This window comes from Dipteris shenzhenensis, chromosome 13 (genome assembly GCF_047967505.1).
Source record: "Dipteris shenzhenensis isolate YYH24624 ecotype China chromosome 13, Dip_SZ_1.0, whole genome shotgun sequence".
NCBI classification, from domain to species: domain Eukaryota; kingdom Viridiplantae; phylum Streptophyta; class Polypodiopsida; order Gleicheniales; family Dipteridaceae; genus Dipteris; species Dipteris shenzhenensis.
The window spans coordinates 21,001,339-21,022,967 of NC_141608.1; the positions used below are offsets into that span (position 1 = coordinate 21,001,339).

The window sequence follows — 21,629 nt, forward strand, 5'->3', positions numbered from 1 at the left end:
AAAAAGGCAAGACTCTTTAAAAGGGTACAATCGAAATTTTGTGCCTTTCATGAAAAGGTCTCTTAAGAAGTATCAGTTGTAACTACATGTCCTAAATCAACATCAATAAACTTTGGAATATCTCACTTTTACAACAGCAAGATTCTCTTAGGATCGAAGATTTTGAATGCTCTGAAAGCCTTTTACCTATCTCTCCATAGTTGAAAGCCTTTTGTCCTAAAGTTTTTACATGCTTCCAAGCTACCACTAGATGCTTCCAAATTCTTCTCACATAATGAGGGAGAGAATTCATTACTTTAGGACATTTAAAATTGCATTCAAGCACCTTGTCAAAAGAGGGAGAAGTAAAAAAAGAAATCAAGAGTTCCTTATTTAGATAGAGTTCTTTGCTTTGAAAGAAAGCTTTTAGTTTTAGGAAGCAACCAAACGAAGTTTTAAGTTGTATATAATAGAGCTTATTTAGATTCAAATCCTCAAAAGAGAAGTTTTCCAAGGTGTATTTTGTGTGTGTGTGTGTGTGTGTGTGTGTGTGTGTGTGTGTGTGTGTCTTTTTGGTGTGTGTGAGAGAGTCGACAAAGCTGCAGCTGTAGCCCGCGGAGATAGAGAGTGTGTGGAGAGTCAACGGAGCCACTGCTGCTGCCCGCGGAGATAGACGAAGCTCCTGTTGCTGGATGCGCGTCCGCCTACTATTTCCCTGCGCGCATCTGCCCGTGTGCATCTACCTTCTGCGCATCTGCCTGCGCCCACCAAGCCTGCCTGCTCTGCCCCTGCGACCTTCAAAAGCTCCCCTCAGTTACGTCGCCCCGCTCTAGCTCGCCTGCTTTAGCTGCTGCCGTCCGCCCCTTCTTGCCATCTGCTTTCCTTCCCGTTGCTGTGTATCACCCGTCCATAACTGTGCATAATCCCTGCTGCCCTCTTTCGCTTCATCAATTCTGCCCTGCTCACCTCCATGGAGAACCATATTGAAAGCTATTCTCGGAAGGACTTGTCCCGGGACCCCAAAAGACAGCAAGTCTAATTCTCTACCTCAGCCTCTAAAGATGCTCACTATGTTTTCAACATGCTCAAGGATGAATTCCACCACAAGGAGTGGGCCAAACCTCCCCCGGCCCTTAAGTATAAGCTGAAGCTGCCCTCATTGGTTACTCCTCTCCGGAAGTTCTCTCAGCAAGCAGTTATCATTTTCTTCCCTGGGAAGTTACCTTCTGCAAATGATGTGGCTCAGTGGGTTCAGGCTTTGTTGGGAGGTTGCTTTGTTGAAGGAGTATATTTTGCTTCTCAACGTTTTTATGAAGTGCACTTTTTGGATGCCTCATATTGTCAGCAGATATTGGAGATGTCTCCTCTATTCTATGGCAGACAAATGATTCATGTCATGCCATGGTCACCAAATAAGGATTATCACGATCTCATTCGACATCACTGCCCAGTATGGGTTGAGGTAGTGGATTTTCCGGATTATATGAGGGCTGAGCTACCAAGTCTAGTAGCCACTTTGGGGCAAGTTGTATGCCCACCCCGTCCTTCCGGTAATCGAAATCGGTTTTGTGTTCTTTGGGATACAGATCACCCAACCCCTCCTTCCATTGCGGTAGAGGTGGAAGATGTTCCCTTGGGCGAAAAATATTTTGACTTGAAATGGGGAGTATTTGCAGGTGCTTGTTTTACTTGTCATAAATTTGGCCATCTAGCTTCACAGTGTCCTGCAATACTGCATCAGCTCCCACCTACAGCTGTTGCTCCAGAAAATACTACCCCTCCAACTTATGGTCCAGGGCCTAAGGCTACACCTAGCAAGTTGGGTGATGTGACATCTAAATCTATTCTTCCCAAAGAAAGTGTGGTCCACGTTTCAGCCAAGCAAAAGGGTAAGGGAAAGGGCAAAATTTCAGAATCTAAAGCCTCTCCCCAAGGTGCCTGCCAGCAACCCAAAAAGGTATTTGCGCTTAAGCCACGACCGTTACAATCTCGGCATTAGGATGCCTCTGCTTCCACCCCTGGTCAGGCCTCTACCCATGCTGATAGCTTGACTTCTCCACTGTGGGTTGATGTGCTCAAGAAGGGCATTCCTGTATGTGACAATGATGAGGATGATAGAGCTACTGATCCAAGAGGCCAGGTGGACGTCGATGTCATGGCTGAGGCCTGATAGCTTATACCTTTACTATGTTTCTTGGTTCGACTGTACATATCTTCTATGTCTGCTTCAATTACTTGCATTACATACAATGTTCAAGGTCTTTGCAATGTCAATAAGTGGAGACTTTTTTGGCACTATGTACATAGAATGCACCCCGATGTAATTTCCTTACAGGAACACAACCAACACTTCTTGGCTGGCCAGCAAGGCCACTTTGCTGGTTATGACATCTTTTATGCTGGTACAATGCACTTTTCCGGGGTATGCATGCTGGTGAAACATGATATGCGGCCCACGGTTGCTCACAATGACCCCCAGGGTCGATGGATGGTAATCAGATGCAATAGCATCGGTTTATGCCTCTCAAACTTCTGCGACAAGAGCTCAAATGTGGGCCTCCCCCAAGCAATATCCATGGCTGTCTAATGCTTTTTTGTGTGGAGACTTTAATAACTCGCCTGCCATGCAAGACAACACCACTCATCGTTCTCACATGATCCCCACTGAGCTTCGACATTGGGAGGATACGCTTTCTTTCTTGCATGCAGAAGATTTATGGCTCTCAACAAGGGATAGAGATATGGGTTATACATACCGTCACAATGCTTTTACTCATTACTAGGCTCGACTTGACAGATGGTATTTGTTGCATGCTCAGCAATATGCTAGTTTCACATGGGCATTATGGGTTGATCATTCCCTCTTGCTATCTGATCACTTTCCAGTATGCTTGACATTATCTATAGCACGTTTGACAGATGTTATGCCTTTTTTGGTCGTCGCCTACTCCATGTTAATAGTGCTTATTTGCTTCATCAACAATTTCAGAACATGGTGAAAGTGGCTGTCCGCCCCCTCCTCTTACATGCTCAGGAGGACATGGATTTTGCTTGGATCAATCTTGCCCATCGCTTGCAAGCTATTATTCAAGATTATGGACGGAGTCACATGGAAAACCTCAGGCTTAAGCTGAAATGGGCTCAATCTCACAAGCAACAAATGAATGTAATCAGCTCTTATAGGCAGCTCACCTCCTCTGAACAGGATTCTTGCGCTTATGCGGTTCATATCATCCATCAAAATGATCTTAGCAAATTAAAGAAGTGGCAAATCCGAGCTCGCATGAAACCCCTTTTGGATAAGGGCTGCTCCTCCAAGGCCGCCTTTAAAAGCCTACATGCGAATAGGCAAAAGAAGGATATTTGTAGGATCAGGCAGGATGATGGCACCTGGACCACCTCCAAATCAGATTTGGAATCGCAATGCTCTAGTCATTTCCAGCATCTCTTTTCTCCTCAGCCTGATTATTCGATGCAAGTGAATGCAGCTAAGTCTCAATTTCTTATGCATGTTCAGCCTATAGCCATGGACTATTATGTTAGCACCTATGTGTGGAAACATGAAGTCCCATGCATATGGGCATTGGATTACAGATCACTGGGAAGCAGTCATGACCACATTTCACGGAAAAATTCCTAGCTGTCCTGTTTCTACTGCTTTTATTCATGATTGGAAGAGAATTCTCTTATACGCTAAATGGTCAGGTGCTTCCTCCCATCATGGTAACTCTCTTTGTTTGGAAAGCATCCATTGGAGCAAGGTGTTTGAATCGCCTCTTGCTTTACATGCACCTATTAAAGCATATCATCTTATGAAATTGGGCATAAGATTTGTCGAAGATGTAGTGGATCAACATGGTTATGTGCTTTCATTTCCACAAGCTTGTAGGACATTCCCCTTGGGTCTGCATCATAGGCCCATTTGGAGAAGACTTACAACTATGTTGCAGCCATTTGTTCCTCTTCCTCCGCTGTTTGTACAGGACAGATTACTGGACTGGAATCTGACTTCCTTGTCTCCTGCTACCTGTTCACTTTCAATGCATAATTTGACATCCTCGATGGTCTACAGATTTCTTCTTCCACCGCCATGGATTGATAAGCATGCCAACACTCTTTGGAATTTGGGTAGGCCTTTATCTTGGTGGCAATCAAAACTCAAGAAAATTTGGAAAGCTAGATTGCCATTGAAACAGAGGCTTTTCTTTTGGAGATGTATAGTGGGAGCTTTTTCCATTGGGGTGAAATTGGAAGCACGTCGTATTGCTTCCTCTTCCTGCCCCCGTTGCTCTCATCACCGTCAGACAGTTCCCCATTTGTTATGGTCTTGCCCACACTCTCGAATATTGATCACTCATGTCTCTCATTTGCTGCGGCTTCGGTTTCCCTCTATCAGATTCGGGAAACTCTTCTGGATGTTTGGATGCTTCTCATCTCAGTTGTCTCCATTCCTTCTTTTCTTTCACTGGGCTCGCTTTTGGGTACTATGGACTATTTGGACACAGAGATTGCATTTTAGGATGGAACAACAGTTTCCTCAGGCATATGCTTTCTTCAGAATGTCCCTCAAGCAATCTTTATATAATAGTTATGCTGCGAGGCACTTGGATGCTACTAGCCTTGAAGTGTTTTCTCATTGTTTTTGAGTTCTTTCATTAGGCTGTCTTTTGGAGTCTAATGTCATGTACATTGATTTCATGTTAATTTTATAGTTACTGGTTTCACCACAAAAAAAAAAGTGTGTGTGTCTTTTCACATAATGAGGGAGAGAATCCATTACTTCAAGACATTTCAAAATTACATTCAAGCCTACCTTGTCACAAGAGGAAGAAGTAAAAAAAGAAATCAAGAGTTCCTTATTTAGATAGAGTTATTTGCTTTGAAAGGAAGCTTTTAGTTTTAAGAAGCGATCCAATGAAGTTTTAAATTGCATATGATGGAGCTTATTTAGATTCAAATCCTCAAAATAGAAGTTTTCCAAGATGTATTGTATGTGTGTGTGTGTGTGTGTGTGTGTGTAGACATGAATCGAGGAACATGCCCAAACGCATCCCCAAAAAATACAGCGCATAGTGCCATTTCAATCTCATGATAGTCACTCATAAGGTTGAAAACCATAAACTCACACATAGCAAAGACTAGCTACTATAACATCCCCACTGACATCATCAACGCCCAACAGCGGGTGTAGACCATAGTATAAACATATGCTCTCATACATACATATCCACACACCCACACATACTTGAGCATCCATTTATACAAAGGTCTTTGAACTGAGTTTCGGTCAACACTCTAGTGGTGAAGGGCAGACTCTGTTAGAAATGACCCAACAGAGGGTACACACAATGGAAGACTGATAGTAATGCCCAGGAGCTCACACAATATGGTGTGGGGTGTGGAATCACAAACTCTTCAACTTATGTGCATAGAATAGATGTGCAGACTCATCATTAGACAATGAACCAACCAGATAGAGAAACCACCAAAATAATATATTTCCGTCCAAAGCTATGGACACAATACAAAAGAGAGAATGGTGTGGTCCTCTGATCTTACCACAAGGTACTTCTCCTATCTGCTCGCTATCTCTAGACTCAAGCCCGCGTGCTCTACCTCGAGCATAAGTAGACTTTCCGTCCAAAGATCCACAGACCTTGCTGCCCTAGAAGACAGCCAAGGTCCAGCCCTAGATAAACTGTCTGCAGCAACTCCTAGTCTCCTCTGCCTCCTAGATGTAGGCTTGAGGGTGTGAGTGTAGCTGCACCTGCTGCTCCTCTGATGGCTGAGCTGTTGAATGAATTGTGAGGCCTAGGGCCTAGGACCGGCAGACCCCTAAATGGCCGAATTTCTGTCTGCCCTAAAACCGACCTGGTTGGCTGCCCCTACCAGCCCAACCAGGATCCTATATAAGGGTCTTCTCTAGGCCCTATAGAAGGGTCTTCTGTAGGCCCTTTTGCAGCCTTTGTTCCAGGGATTCAGCCCCCCTGGCCAGCCCATCTCCAGGCCTGATTTGCTGGCACCAACCAGACCCACCAGCCTCAGCCAATGGCCGACCCAGGGGCTGTTGCTCCCTTCCATGGTTGCGCCACCTGTAGGCTCTGTTGGAGGCTGTCCATCTGCACACAGATGCCCTACACATAGGCGCCTTTATCTGTGCAATCCCGCGCCATGTCTACTGCTCCTGACTGACCTCCTGCCAGATAAGATCCAAGACTTGCTGTCCCCGCCATCTGCTCCTTCCACAAGTTTGGCCTAGGTCTCCCTCCCCCACGCTCTCCTCATATGGGGGCTTACAGATGGGGAGGTGACCTTTCCAACAGACTCAGCATGCTGTACAAGAAGGAGATGCTTTGCAGATTTGCATGATTTCCATATCCACTAGGGTTTTTACACCCTTCAATTAGTTCCTATACCTTCATACTAGCCTTGAAGTTGAGCAATGATGTTTGGGTAGTGAGGTCACAATGAGATTACTTATTGTTATTTTTGTGAGGCAGATTAATCTCTTGAACCACTTATCTTTTGAAAGTTCTCCTAGATTCTAGACAGAGCACATGCACATCTAGACCTAACCCTAGGGTTTCATCCGACTTAGCATTATGCATATTAGAAAAAAGGATTGCTTGCTACAGCCAACCCCACGCAACTGAATAAAAAAAGGTCTTGAGATCTCACAACAAAAAACTGTCATGCCAACTCAATCCATGTGCTTATAAAGAGGACACTTTAGATACAGAGAGAATGCACACAGATATTCAGCCAAACAAATCTAAGAGGAAAGCATCTAGCAATAGCCCGAAACAATGCAGAACAGAAGCCTAGCAATCTATGAGTGTAGCAACAAGCAAGCAGGGCACAAGCAGTGGCCAGAACAAAGCATTAGCAGCCAGCAGCACAAAACACAAAGCTAGCAGCAGCACTGGCAGCAAAGCAAGAAGCACAGCAGCACAGCAGATGCCAGGAGCAGGAAACGCGAGTGCAACAACCAGTGACTTGCAGCATCAGAGGCAAAGCAAAGCGTTAGCAGTTTAAAGCCATACGCTTGTAGCAAAGGAACCAATAGAGCAACAAAGCAGCGAAGAAGCACAATTGTTGAAGCAAGCAGCCAACAAAAGCACAGCAAAGGCAAAGAGTAGCAAAGCACAAGGGCAGCAAAGCGGCTTAGCAGTAATAGGCAGCATCAAAACGAAGTAACAAGCAGTCTGACAGCGCATTGCTACTGTAAGAAGAGTCACAGTGAAGCTCATGAATTCTTGAAAGATCCATTAGTCGCGAAGTGTCACACTTGTGAAGAGATTGGCCATTTTGCATGGGATTGCAAGAAACCCCGGGATGCAAGTATTGTAAGCACATCGCACAACAAACAGAATGGAATCCTCTATAAGTTGCAAGAGGAGCATGTATGCATGAAGCATTGAACCTTTGGACAGGACAACTGCAGTAGTCTTGTATGTATTGAAAACGACTGTGCAATCCTTATCATGGTGTGCCACATGATGGCATTAGAGGGGAAGTTGGTGTGAGAAGTGCAGCGGAAATGAACGGAAGAGAGAGAGATATAGCTCACACACACACACTGAGAAGGAGAGAGAGAGAAAGGCACAAGAGAACTGCCAGTGATCTCTGGAGAAAACCCTGCTACATCTGGGAGAAAACCATGGAAACAACGGGCTGCTCGAGAGCTCGGAACACACAGCTCAACAACCACGTGGAAGGGAGCACAAGGGAGTGGATGAACTGCTCCACAGGTGCAAGACTGGGCTGGCTCTGCTCCTCTACCAGGCCTTGGAATGAGCTGAACTGCTGCTCCACAAGATGCAACAAAGAGGGCTCAGGGGGGGCCTATATAGCCTCTTCATGGGAGAGGTTCGGTTAAAATGGACGCTAAATGCTCCCATATACTTTTGGCCACTATCATGTGCTTCACATGATTAATCACCTAAGGAGTACAATTCAAAAAGATGAATTATCTTACCCTGGCATTAACATGGCCGCATAGCTGGGACAAAGTATCGGCCTCCTTCTGAGCCAAGATGCAAAGGTCCTCTACTAGGGGATTTGGTCGAGCAACACCTATCAAGACAAAATCTGCCATGTCGTATGATTGTAACACAGATTCCATCATCACCCACCAAACGCCATAATTGAGCCCATCCTACTGCCGGTCAACCGAGAAAGTGGGCGACACTAGAATTCTAGTCTTGTTCTCTGCCATCTCGGACAAAGTCACCATGTCAGAGTGAAGAGGATGATGAACTGAAAGAGAAGATGGATAGGATAGAAGGGAACTAAGGGTTGAAGAAACAAGGCGGCGAAAGAATAGGATGAAGGGGCTGACAACCCAATGTACCTTCTGTTGGAAAGGTCACCTCCCCATCTGTAAGCCCCCAAATAAGGAGAGTGTGGGGGAGGGAGACCTAGGGCAGGATGTGCCCAAAAAGAGATAACATGGATGTGTGGATCTCGGACAGATCTGGAGCATTCATGGTTGGTGGGGTATCCCAAGGATGAAAGGTTGCATCAGGAGCAGCTCATGTGCAGGAAGATGGCGGGGACACAGTGTCTTGGATCAGGCCTGGCATGAGGCACTCAATGGACTGCAGCAGGACCCTATGAAAGGCGCACTGACATCAGCATGTGTACGGAGCAGGGTACAAAGCTGTACGGATCTGTACGGGCTGCTGCAGGGCAGTGTACGGAAGGCACCAGAAAAGGGCTGCAGCAAGGCGCAGTATAGTGGGGGTCTATGGGCAGGTATACAGCCTGCAGCAGGGTCTCCAGCAGCAGAAAAGGGGAGCCTAGCAGCAGCCATATAAGGGCTGGTTGGGCTGAGCCAACCAGGTCGGTTGGGCCAGCCAACCTAGTCTGTCCAGTGGGCCCAGTCAGGGCAGACTGGTCGGTTTTTATGACAGGCCCCTGGGCCTATAAAAGGAGAGGCCTCAGGCCTCATTTCATATCCAACATCCAGCAGAAAGTGGAGCAGACAGGAGCAGCCAGGAGCCACTCCCTTGGTCCTCACACTAGGGGTGAAGGAGAGTTGAAGGTGAGCTGCAGACTGAGTTCCTAGAGGCTGGACCTTGGCTGTCTTCTAGGGCAGCAAGGTGCTGAGATCATCACCTTCTGGAGCAGCCATTCACAAGCAGGTTGGAGCAGTGGAACAGGGACTTGTGTGCTGCAGACAAAGCTTGGCAGGGGCTGCCCACCTAGGCTGATTCACAGGCAGTAAGGTGGAGAAGAACACACTGGACGGAAAGTCTACAGATGCTCGAGGTGGAGCACGTGGGCTCGAGTCTAGAGATAGCCAGCAGATAGGAGAAGGACCTTGTGGTAAGATCAGAGGACCACATCATTGGTGGGACTCTGGATCTATTTCTTTAGTATTGTGTCCATAGTTTTGGACGGAAAAATATATTTTGGTGGTTTCTCTATCTAGCCGGTTCATTGTCTATTGATGAGTCTGCACATCTATTGAATGCACATAAGTAAAGAAGTTTGTGATTCCACACCCACACCGTGTTAAGCAACTAGCAATCCCCAATTTCTAGGGCAAACAAACCAGTCTGCAGGCCAGCCAAAAGGTCAGCCAGCAGGGGTCTGGCCAACCAGAACTGGCCGACCAGCTAGCAGGCCCACCGACCAGCTGGCCGACCAGCTAGGTCAGGCCTATAAAGGCACTAGCCCCCACACTCTCAGTGACAGGACAGGACCTGCAGCTGCTCCTCACCTCTTCCATCCTTTGCTGCAGCCCCTCCTGCTCCAGATCTGTCCCCTCCTGCTCCAGATTTGCCCCTTCTGCTCCTCTGCTCCAGATCTGTCCCCTCTGCTCCAAATCTGTCCCTTCTGCTCCTCTGCTCCAGATCTGCCCCTTCTGCTCCTCTACTCCAGATCTGCTCCTTCTGCCCCAGATCTGCTCCTTTTCTTCATCATGTTGCTATTCCAGATAGCCTCAAGGTTCCTTCCTCAGAGCATGCTGGTTTTCAGCCATTTCCTAGGGCAGCTCCAGCCCTTCATCATCTTCATCATCATCGAGCTACACAGAGGACTGCATTACGCTCCCTCTGCTGCTATCTTTTCTACTGTTTCTCTACATAGAATCATCTTTCTGATTCACCTCAGCCACAGTCCTTGAGACACAACGGCTTGAGGTTCTTGTATTCAGTTTTTCATATTACCGACAGGCACTATATTTTCTGAGTTCCGTTCTTCAGTTGTGTCTGAGTATTGTCTATTTTTTATCGCTCCACTGCAAACCCTATCGTTTCTCTATATGGTATCAGAGCCATGGTGATCTAAAGACCCCAGATCTCTGGTGATCTAAAGATCCTGCTTCTTCAAGGAGGCCATAGGTACGGGGAGCATCAGTCCTATGAACATATCAGTTTCCTCTTCATTCCGCTGCGCACTAAGGGAGAGAACTCCATCCCTCCCTCCCTTTCTGAACTCCATTCCTCCCTCCCTTTCAGAACTCCCATCCCTCCCTCCCTTTCTTACCTCCATCTTCTACACCCATCCCTCCCTCCCTTTTCGGTTTCAAGCTTGACACCCCCCATTCCTTCGAACAAGGAGGTCATGATCCTTCACCTCTACCAGATCTCCATCGGCATCGACTTCCAGGATCTACAAGTTCTCCCTAGGTGGGACCCTTTCTGTTTAGATGTGTCTTGATGACTGTTGTTTCGAATTCTTCTTACATTCATGGAAGCGAGGATACACTCCTCTCTCCCGAGGTTCAAGATCGGGCACACACTGGATCACTGTTCAGCTCCAACCTCTTCCTTTGGTGAAATTCTACCATCTCTGGATTATCAGTGCTGCTACGACATATTTGTTCTTTACCTTTGCTTTTCCCCTTATTCTCTCGAGCTTCACAGTGTTCTTATTTCTGCTGATCATACGTGTAACTCAGGCACTTGAGGAAGTGAACAATTCCCTTGCAAGGGCACTCCTCTTGTGATCATCTCTTGGGCATTTCACGGGTATAGCCACCACCACCGTCGACATCCCTACACGAAGCTCCAAGCACACGATGTCTACTCCTCCAAATTGGCAATTGAGAGGGGGTGTTAAGCAACTAGCAATCCCCAATTTCTAGGGCAAACAAACCAGTCTGCAGGCCAGCCAAAAGGTCAGCCAGCAGGGGTCTGGCCGACCAGAACTGGCCGACCAACTAGCAGGCCCACCGACCAGCTGGCAAGTTCACTGACCAGCTGGCAGGCCCACCGACCAGCTGGCCGACCAGCTAGGTCAGGCCTATAAAGGCACTAGCCCCCACACTCTCAGTGACAGGACAGGACCTGCAGCTGCTCCTCACCCCTCCATCCTTTGCTGCAGCCCCTCCTGCTCCAGATCTGTCCCCTCCTGCTCCAAATTTGCCCCTTTTGCTCCTCTGCTCCAGATCTGTCCCCTCTGCTCCAGATCTGTCCCTTCTGCTCCTCTGCTCCAGATCTGTCCCCTCCTGCTCCAGATCTGCCCCTTCTGCTCCTCTACTCCAGATCTGCTCCTTCTGCCCCAGATCTGCTCCTTTTCTTCATCATGTTGCTATTCCAGATAGCCTCAAGGTTCCTTCCTCAGAGCATGCTGGTTTTCAGCCATTTCCTAGGGCAGCTCCAGCCCTTCATCATCATCGAGATACACAAAGGACTGCGTTACGCTCCCTCTGCTGCTATCTTTTCTATTGTTTCTCTGCATAGAATCATCTTTCTGATTCACCTCAGCCACAGTCCTTGAGACACAACGGCTTGAGGTTCTTGTATTCAGTTTGTCATATTACCGACAGGCACTATGTTTTCTGAGTTCCGTTCTTCAGTTGTGTCTGAGTATTGTCTATTTTTGATCGCTCCACTGCAAACCCTATCGTTTCTCTATACACAGCACACTGTGTGAGCTCCTGGGCATTACTATAAGTCTTCCGCTGCGTGTACCCTCTGTTGGGTATTTTCTACAGCATCCTAATCCTCCTCTCTGTGTGTAGGCTCAACACTCCCTCCGCTTCTTGGGTCTCAAGCCAACTATGGCTCTAATACTGAGAGAGAGAGAGAGAGAGAGAGAGAGAGAGAGCCTCACAGACACACACTGAGGAGGAGAGAGAGAGAGGCACAAGAGAACTGCAAGTGATCTCTGGAGAAAACCCCGCTATGTATGGGGGAAAACCACAGAAAAAACGGGCTGCTCGAGAGCTTGGAACACACAGCTCAACCACCACGTGGAAGGGAGCACAAGGGAGTGGATGAAATGCTCCACCACCATGCTCCACAGGTGCAAGACTGGGCTGGGTCTGCTCCTCTGCCAGGCCCTGGAATGAGCTGAACTGCTGCTCTACAAGATGCTGCAAAGAGGGCCGGGGGGGCCCTATATATAACCCCCCAGCCCCTCCCTAGTCGGGTAGGGGCCAAGGCATGCTGGCCGACCAGCCTGCTAGGTGGCGGACCCAGCAGCAGCCTACAAAGGGCTGCACAAGGCTGTAAGGCATGGACCTGCCAGCCGACCAGCTAGGCTCAGGAGCCAACCTCCACCAGGATCTGCACAGCCCTCTGCCCTCCAGCCGACCTGCTCACAAGGGAGCCAACTCCCTAAGCGCCTCAAAGGGGCTGCCACGCGGCAGCACATCAGGCCCCAAGAAGGATCTGAACAGCAGCCTCCACATTGCCAGCCGCTATGGCATGAATACGGGTCAACACGGGGAGAACACCTATCCTCACGGGTGGCAGGCACACCCACAGCACAGGCCCTTGCTCATCTACGCTAGCCTCTCACTGGGCGGGCACACCCACAAGCAAGGCCCTTTCTCTCTACAGTGACATCAGGAGATGACCTCTAGCAGTTGGAACTCCTTCCACTGATGTAAGCAGTATATGTGTGTGCCTACGGCGAACAATTGTGTGTGTGTGTGTGTGTGTGTGTGTGTGTGTGTGTGTGTGTGTGTGTGTGTTTTGGAGCTAGGGACTTGAGACCCTAAACCTTTATATATAACTTTGTGAGACTAGAATCTATCCAATCGTACAAATTTAGATTTTTTGTTGTTGTAAAGTCCAAATTCTACAAAGAAAATAAAAGAGAGAACAAAAGAGAAGATAAATGAGGTAGCAATTGTTTTTTTAAAATCGTCATCAGTGCCCAAGCATAAGCAGCTATACCTTTGTTTGAATGAAGTCACAGATTTAAAGTGCGGTCAAGAATGGAAATCTAACAATGAAGTTGGATAAGGCTCTTCTCCTCTCTTGGAATTATTGCTCTCCCAAGCTCTCATGTTAGGGCCATCTTCTTCATGTTGCCCTCTGTTTTGTAATGACGTACTGCAATATGCCAAGTTTTGAGAAGTGCTATTTGTCACATGTCTTGTGTCACTTGCCATGTGTTCCATGATGACTTATGCTACTTGTCATGTGGCTGCCATCTGGATTGTACCACATGTCACTTGCTGACATATGCCACCTGTCAATGGCTGATTGATGACGTGTACCAAGTCTCCTGCTAATGGACTAAGCTTTTAATTCTCATGTTGGTCCTAGAATTAAAGACGTTGAAAACATTGTTAATGGTCAGCACTTCTCTAGTTTTAATCCCTGATTTCACCAGTGATTTTAGATCTATCCAATGGTCTAGGGTTGGTTCTAGATTTAAGTTTGGTCTACCTTCTTGCATATCCTGTAGGCCTATTGAGTATGTTGCCTTATCTTGTATGTTTTGATCTCTTTCATGTCCATTCTAAACATTCTCTGTTAAATAGCCGTCATCTTATCTTGCATGTTTCTCCATGTCACAAGCCCACACCGTAGGTGGGCACTATAGACATAGTGCTACGTGTCAAACACTGAGGTGCATCTATCATCTATCACTGTATTGTGCCACATTGCTTGTTCATTTATGCCATGTATTCATGGACTCAACTTTTTATCTTGTAGGTCAAAGATTCAATGGCTGATTAATGCCATGTATTCATGGACTCAACTTTTTATCTTGTCGGTCAAAGATTAAAGACCCTGATAAAAATAGACAATTGGAGAACTCCTGCAGTTCTCCAATCAATCCTTGATTTCATCCTTGGTTTATCATAATTAGATCTATCCATCTAATGCTGCTATCTAGGGTTAGTTTTGGACTCTAAGTTTGATTTTTCTACTCAAAAAATATACCAGCCTACTGAGGGTGGCGTCTTGTCTTGTGTGTTTTTGACTCTAATATGGCATACACAACACCCTAGACATTAGACCGCATGCATTCTATCATTTGACTACTCCCAAATTTAAGTACTCGTTGGGCTGTGGTGTTTTTCCTCATATGCACTTCTGCCCTTCATAAGGGTCCTAGATGATCCACACATTGCTTCTCACATTTGGCAGTAGCATGGTGCTCCCACGGAATAGGTGGGACGTATCACTCACTGGCAGCTATTTGGATTGATTACCTCTGCGTACTTGGAATTTGTGCCATGACAATTGAGAACCATGTAGCAACACACTTTTCTTCCCCTACTTGGCTCTTCTCTAGTAAGGCATTGCGACCTATGTTATGCTTGGCTTGCATTATTTAACCTTTGGGATGAGAGTTGTGCGACCAAGGTAAATGTGCTGACATATCGCATCTCTTTCCAAATGACATACACACAAATTGTATCAACTTGCTTGGTAGTTGCTTTGCTTATTTCATTGAATTTAGTCTGATTGCCAACACGTATGCCACTAAGCCCTAACATTTTTAGGATGGACACCAAAGTAGGGTGTCCCACAAAGTTCAGTTTCTCATGACAAGCGTCCCAAATCAAACCTGTGGATTCCCATCGGAATGACTCTCAACCTATTCTCTACACCTCCATAAACCATCCATACGTCCATACGAGACCACCAACGCAAACAAAGTTCAAACAACCTGATGGAAGCTTACTTTCAAACATCCACATCCGCACACTGGAAGTCCCTTACTGAATCCCAAGATTGTATAAACCTAGCTAATCATACCCCTGTTTAGAACATAAAACTGGGAACCTGTTGGTCTCACGTTAAGGTCATAGCCCTCATTACCTCATCCGTGATCTCTCTCTCTCTCTCTCTCTCTCTCTCTCTCTCTCTCTCTCACACACACAGAGAGCAATCATAAGAGAATCTACAGGATCATAAAAACATGACGCAGAATATCAAATTGCGAACGGACAAATACCTTATCGGCAATAGCAAGGAGCTCCTCTGCGGTGTTTACATCTGCGGCTAGCGAAAGATTACTTCTTTTACGTTCTATCACCTCCAGCAATCTTTTTCCTGTTGGGTTTTGAGCAAGCAGAGCTCGCTCGCCATATGGAAGCCTCCGCCTTACAACCGGGGTGGAGATGGGAGCTGGCGGTGGGTTAGCAGGAGGTAACGAAGTCTGGTTCTCGGCAAGAAACTGTTGCACTGAGGTGGCTATGTCCTCAGTGAGCTTCCCGTGTCTGAGGAGAACCTCCACCATGTCCGTCAAACTGAGAGCCGCATGCAACTTGATCCCATTCTGCTCCAGATTGGAGGCACCTCCTTGCTGTCTATCGATGAGCACGACAGCGTCACGGACCTTCAAACCAGCGGAGGTAAGAGGAGAAACGGTCTCCAAGACGGAGGCTCCACTGGTGACCAAGTCCTCGATGACCAAGCAAGTGTGGCCGGGCTGGAAGGAGCCTTCGATGGCTTTACCGGTGCCATAGTCCTTGATTTCCTTACGGCGCATGACCATGGGGACGGAGTGGGAGAGGGAGATGGACGTGGCGATGGGCAAGGCGGTGTAAGGGACACCACAGATGACATCGAAGGGGAGGGAAGAGATTTTGGACCAGATGGTGTCGGAGACATCTCTGAGGAGGGAGGGAAAAGAGACGATGACACGAAGATCGATGTAGATGGGCGAGAAGATGCCGCTCTTGAGTTTGAAGCTGCCGAACTTGACGGCCTCAGCTTTGTGCAACGCTAACACTAAGCTATCAAGCTCAGAGACTACCATAGCTGCAAGCTCACACCACACACAGGGTTGTCTCCGTGAGTGTGAGTGAGTAGCTTCACCCAAAAACTGAGTTTGAGTAGTAGAATTTATTAGCGTCCTGGGGGGGCCAGAAATGACCCATGGGACCCGTCTGGATGCAATGTAAAAAGAGTCACCTCAAGGAGAGGGGTGAGGAGTCTATGAGTTCCTCACGAGAGGTAAACAGACGAGTGACAAAAGATCCCAATGCTGCCAGAGAGGCAGTGGAGAGAACTGATGTCAACTAAGCGGAGTCCCTTGGTATCTGCTGGTAGTCCTCCCTGATATGTGCATATCGGGGGCACTGTAGAGCTACATGTGCCTCTGTCTCAACTGTCTGCATGTCACAAAAGGTACAGACACTAGCATGTCTAGGTTGGTGTATCCAAGCTCCCTGCTCAATGGCAAATGTATGAGATCTGGTACGGAACCTGGCGATGTTTCTGCGATATAGAAGGGGGATAGGTGTGCTAATATAAGACTGAGCATGAGTCTCTATGGACATGTATGTAGACCAACATGTGGGATTTATGTTGTCTTGGTAATATTCCAGCTTTACCCTCTTTTCACTTGTCAACCAGTGATTCCGCAAAGTGCTCAGTAAAGATAGTTGAAACTCTTGCATGTTGACCTTTTCAAGCGGCATGATCAAATATGCTTCCACTTTCCATCTACTGAACCATTTTCTTATGTCAGTTGCCCATCCTGTGCAAATGACCTTACTTTTGTAGTTCTTTTGAAGCTTTGTGCTGGCATTCCATGCTTGATAAGGTAGCCTATCAGGTTGCATTTGCTACACCTCTATTAGGTATTGCATAACTCTGATCAATGCATGAAATTCAATCGGTCTCCTTCCCATTTCCAACAGAAGTATTGAGTATGGAGTAGTGGGTTTGACACCAAGGTGTCTCCTTAGGAAAGCTTTTTGCATTTTCTCAATATCATTCCATGTAGAGGCTGAAATGTTGCCTCCCCATACTTCCACTCCATATAATACTGTCTGCACTACATATGCATCAAACAATATATTTCGAATTTTCCAGTTCCTAGTGTCGGTGTGCCTGCAATCATTCTCAAGCTGGTAGTACTTCCCCCAACCAATGTCCATCCTTCTATGTATACATTGCCACCATGTGTGAGTGAGTAGAGAGGGGGGAAAGGGAGTAGTGATATATAAGGTGAATGAAAGATTATGCTCTACAGAGTTCTACTTAGTAGGCACAAAGGGTTGTGTGTGTGTGTGTGTGTGTGTGTGTGTGTGTGTGAAGTTTTACAACCCAAAAAATGTGTGTGTGTGTAGTTTTACAACCAAAAAAATGTAAGTGTGCGTGTGGGTGTGTGTGTGTATAAGTGTGTTCATGTGTGTGTAAGTGTGTTCGTGTATGTGTGTGTGTGTGTGTGTGTGTGAGAGAGAGAGAGAGAGTGGGAAGGAGGCACAACCATAGCTCCAAACACAATGGGTTGTGTTTGTGAGGCTTAGTGCACACACGCAAAAGAATGTGGAGTTGTTCAAGAGAGTCGTTTCGTTCACACACCAAAATCTACTCAAGGAGTTTCAAGCATTTAATGGAGGATTGCAGGACATCTTTGAATATTTGCAGGGAGCTGTGCAGGGAGAGTTGTGCCACTTTGATTGGCTTGCCCATCAAGATCTGAAGCATTAAAGGCAACTCAGCCCAACAACAGTGCCACATGCCAGATTCTAATTAGCTTCCAGAAAAATGGCGCTCTGGTGTGCTGAGTTTTGAAACCTCCAAAATGGAGGTGCCATTCTTGACACCAAAGGCGCTTCACTTATGCCTTGTAAACTGTGCGAACTTGTAAAATGAGCCACCAACCTCACATAAGTGGCCTCACGTGCATTGACCTTGCGTGTGAGTGGCAAGGAGGGAATGCTGCACTAAAGAATGCCCCTATAGAGCACTCCAGGGAGTTGTGAGCACTAAAGGGCACCCTTTTAGAGCCCGAAACTGAGTGAGTGAGTGTGCTCTCAAGGAGGTGGGGGATGGAGGGAGAGACGGAGTGGTGTCTTTTTGAATATAAAGGTAAACATTATAGTGACTTGAGTTGCTCCCACACAACATGATTGTACTTTCTACCAAGTGGAGTCCCCTCAAGGATGTACCAAATGAATTATATTACACTTTATGTAGCAAGAGTATGACTATTGGGTTGTTAGCCAAAGGGAATAGCGTCTTCTTAGATATAACGAGTAACCTGACCCATCTATGACGGGCTAGCGACCCGCTCCGCCGGGTCTCAAGATGCTAAAATGTCTGAAACCAGCAACATATTCTAACCAAAAAAAATGTCTACGACATAGTACTTCAAAATATTACATCCGAAAGTGAAATCAGAGAACTCATTGATATGTCCAAATACACATCCGCACACAATGTCATAACTGAACATACAAAATCTACAATAGACACACAAACATCCCTAAAGGGAAAAGTCTGCAGCCATGTACTATAGGGAAAAGCTTGCGTCAGCCATGTACTCCACATTCACCATGTCCAAAAAAAAATTTCTGTAAGACAGAGTACTTCAAAATATCACATCCAAAAGTGCAGTCACATGTCTGAACATGCAATAGCTACATCAAAGAACTGATTGATATATCCAAATACACAGCCACAAATAAAGTCATAACTGAACATACAAAATCTACAATAGACACACAAACATCCCTAAGGGAAAAGTCTACGGCCATGTACTGCACGGAAAAGCTTGCGACGGCCATTCACTTCACGTCCACCACATCTGTCGTGTCCACCACGGCTACGAACATACAACGGAGTACCAGCAATCGTATCTAGCCCAGCATCACATAGAAAGATAATTGAGGAACTATAATTATTGAGCCATAAAACTTTTATACATGTATGTTGGTAAAACCCAACTCATTCTTTAGAGTACTTACTCATACGCAAAGGGCTGTCAACAATGCTCACATAGGTGTACGTGTAGTCCCCATTTTGCCCTCGATAGAAAATTCGTGTCCCCACACATTCTTCTGTATCCCAGCCAGCGAACAATGATGGTATGTGGTCCATCATCCCTATGAACCCAGCAAGCCAGGACAGCGTAATATCCCAAATGGACTCATCCATCCAAAGAGTTGTGGATGTGGAGATTCATTAGAAACCTTAAATCAAGAATAGTCCTAAAAGACAAACAATAGCATGTTTTCCCACTCACATATAATCGAAAAAAAAACCTTTTGTTTTAACAAAAAAATAAAGCAACAAACAATGTACACGATCCTTACCCAAGGTAGCTCTCCAGCTCAAGCAAATCCAACAACAGTTGTGCGCTCTCCAGAGATCCCCAGCCCGAGATCCCCAGCTCGCAAGATCTGCATTTTTCTAAAAGTGAGTGACTATACTATTAAACATGTCAACATAAAACGTGGTTGTCAAGCAGCTATGTACCTTGCACCTGCGCTCCTGTTTTCGATGACAAACGTGAACTGCCTAGACATCCTATCGCATTGCAAAAAAAGAATGCACGTGTCGATCTACATATACTGGAAAAAAACAATAGACTTGAAGAGAAAATAGGTTGTAGTATATTGCAAACCCATGACTCAAATGAAACATGAAATCCAAACATTATCAAGGACAACGTCATGAAATATTACGTCTCAGTTCATATTTCTGTAAATAGCCAACATTCTCGAAGACCTATGACAGTTGGAATATTGAAAGAAGTTTTAAAAAAGCTATACAAAGATTACCGAAATGAAAATTTGCCACCCAAGAAGGCCTCAAGAGGGTTTGAAAGAGCAATGTCATAGTCCTAGGCTCTTGCTGTTGCCAATTGCAAAACTTCCTTGTACACAACATTTGTGGTAGAAGTATTATCCATCTCCTCGCCCCTAGCATTAGACGCACTCTGCAAAATGAAAACCTTAAGTAACAGCGTTTGATGCTCGGATATGTGAAAATGCCACGTATAGTTGGCCATGATTGAATACCGGTGTCACCAAGTACAGCCCCAAAACAAACGATGTTTGGCCCTGTGGCTTATTGATTGTCATGCCAAATGCCAAATCGGATAGGAAATTGCCATCTCCTCATGTGGAATGGGATTTTAAGGTTGGTCGAAATGAATGTTATCCTTCAAATAAACGTTCTATCACCAGCATTGGTACCCGTAATGATTTCAGCTTCTAACACTTTCCTGTGAAACTCTTTCCAAATACACATCCGCAAACAAAGTCATAACTGAATATACAAAATCTAAAATAGACACACAAACATCCCTAAAAGGGAAAAAGTCTGCGGCCATGTACTATAGGGAAAAAGCCTGCGCCGACCATGTACTCCACATCCGCCATGTCCAAAAAAAAATTTCTCTATGACAGAGTACTTCAAAAATATCACATCCAACAGTGCAATCACATGTATGAACATGCAATAGCTACATCAAACAACTGATTGATATATCCAAATACACAGCTGCAAATAAAGTCATAACTGAACATACAAAATCTACAATAGACACACAAACATCCCTGAGGGAAAAGTCTGCGACCATGTGTTACACAGAAAGACCTGCGACATTTGCCACATCCACCGCAGTTATGAAAATACAATGGGGTACCAACATTCGTATATGGGCCAGCATCACACAGAAAGATAAATTGGGAACTATAATTATTGAGCCGGCAATCTAGGACCGCGTAATATCCCATATGGACTCGTCCATCTAAAGGATTGTGGGCATGGAGATTCATTAGAAACCTTGAATCAGGAACAGTCCTAAAAGACAAACAATAGCATGTTTTCCCACTCAAATAAAAACTTTTGTTTTAACAAAAATAGAGCAACAAACAATGTACACGGTTCTTACCCAAGGTAGCTCTCCAGCTCAAGCAAATCCAACAACAGTTGCGCGCTCTCTAGAGATCCCAGCATTTGATGCTCAGATATGTGAAAATGCCACGCATTGATGGCCATGACTAAATACCGGTGTCGCCAAGTACAGCCCCCAAAACAGACAATGTTTGGCCCTGTGACTTATTGATTGTCATGTTTAATGCTAATCAGATAGGAAATTGCCATCTCCTCATGTCGAATGGAAGTTAAGGTTGGTCGGAATGAATGTTATCCTTCAAATAACCGTTCTATCAGCAGCATTGGTACCAATAATGATTTTAGCTTCTAACACTTTCGTGTGAAACTCTTTCGAGTAACTTGACCCATCTACGATGGGCTAGCGACCCGCTCCGTCGGGTCTCAAGATGCTAAAATGTCTGAAACCAGCGACATATTCTAACCTAAAAAAATGTCTATGACATAGTACTTCAAAATATTACATCCGAAAGTGAAACCAGAGAACTCATTGATATGTCCAAATACACATCCACATACAAAGTCATAACTGAACATACAAAATCTACAATAGACACACAAACATCCCTAAAGGGGAAAGTCTGCGGCCATGTACTATAGGGAAACGCCTGAAGAACTGATTGATATATCCAACTACACAGCCGCAAAATAAAGTCATAACTGAACATACAAAATCTACAATACACACACAAACATCCCTAAGGGAAAAGTCTGCGGCCATGTACTGTAGGGAAAAGCCTGCGACAGCCATTCAATCTACGTCCGCCACATCTGCCACGTCCACCGTGGCTACGAACATACAACGGAGTA

The 21,629-nt window shown here is 45.8% G+C and overlaps 1 protein-coding gene across 1 annotated transcript in view; it reads right to left on the reverse strand.

Moving 5' to 3' along the window:
* The window catches only part of LOC147895153 (uridine 5'-monophosphate synthase / UMP synthase (PYRE-F) (UMPS)), a 28,852-nt gene extending 12,826 nt beyond the window's left edge, over positions 1-16,026 (reverse strand). Inside the window, exon 1 of the mRNA XM_087383655.1 lies at positions 15,136-16,026. Coding sequence (XP_087239781.1) covers positions 15,136-15,942 — 807 coding nt within the window. The 5' untranslated portion in view covers positions 15,943-16,026. The remainder of the gene's footprint in view (positions 1-15,135) is intronic.
* Between the last annotated feature and the right edge of the window lie 5,603 nt (positions 16,027-21,629).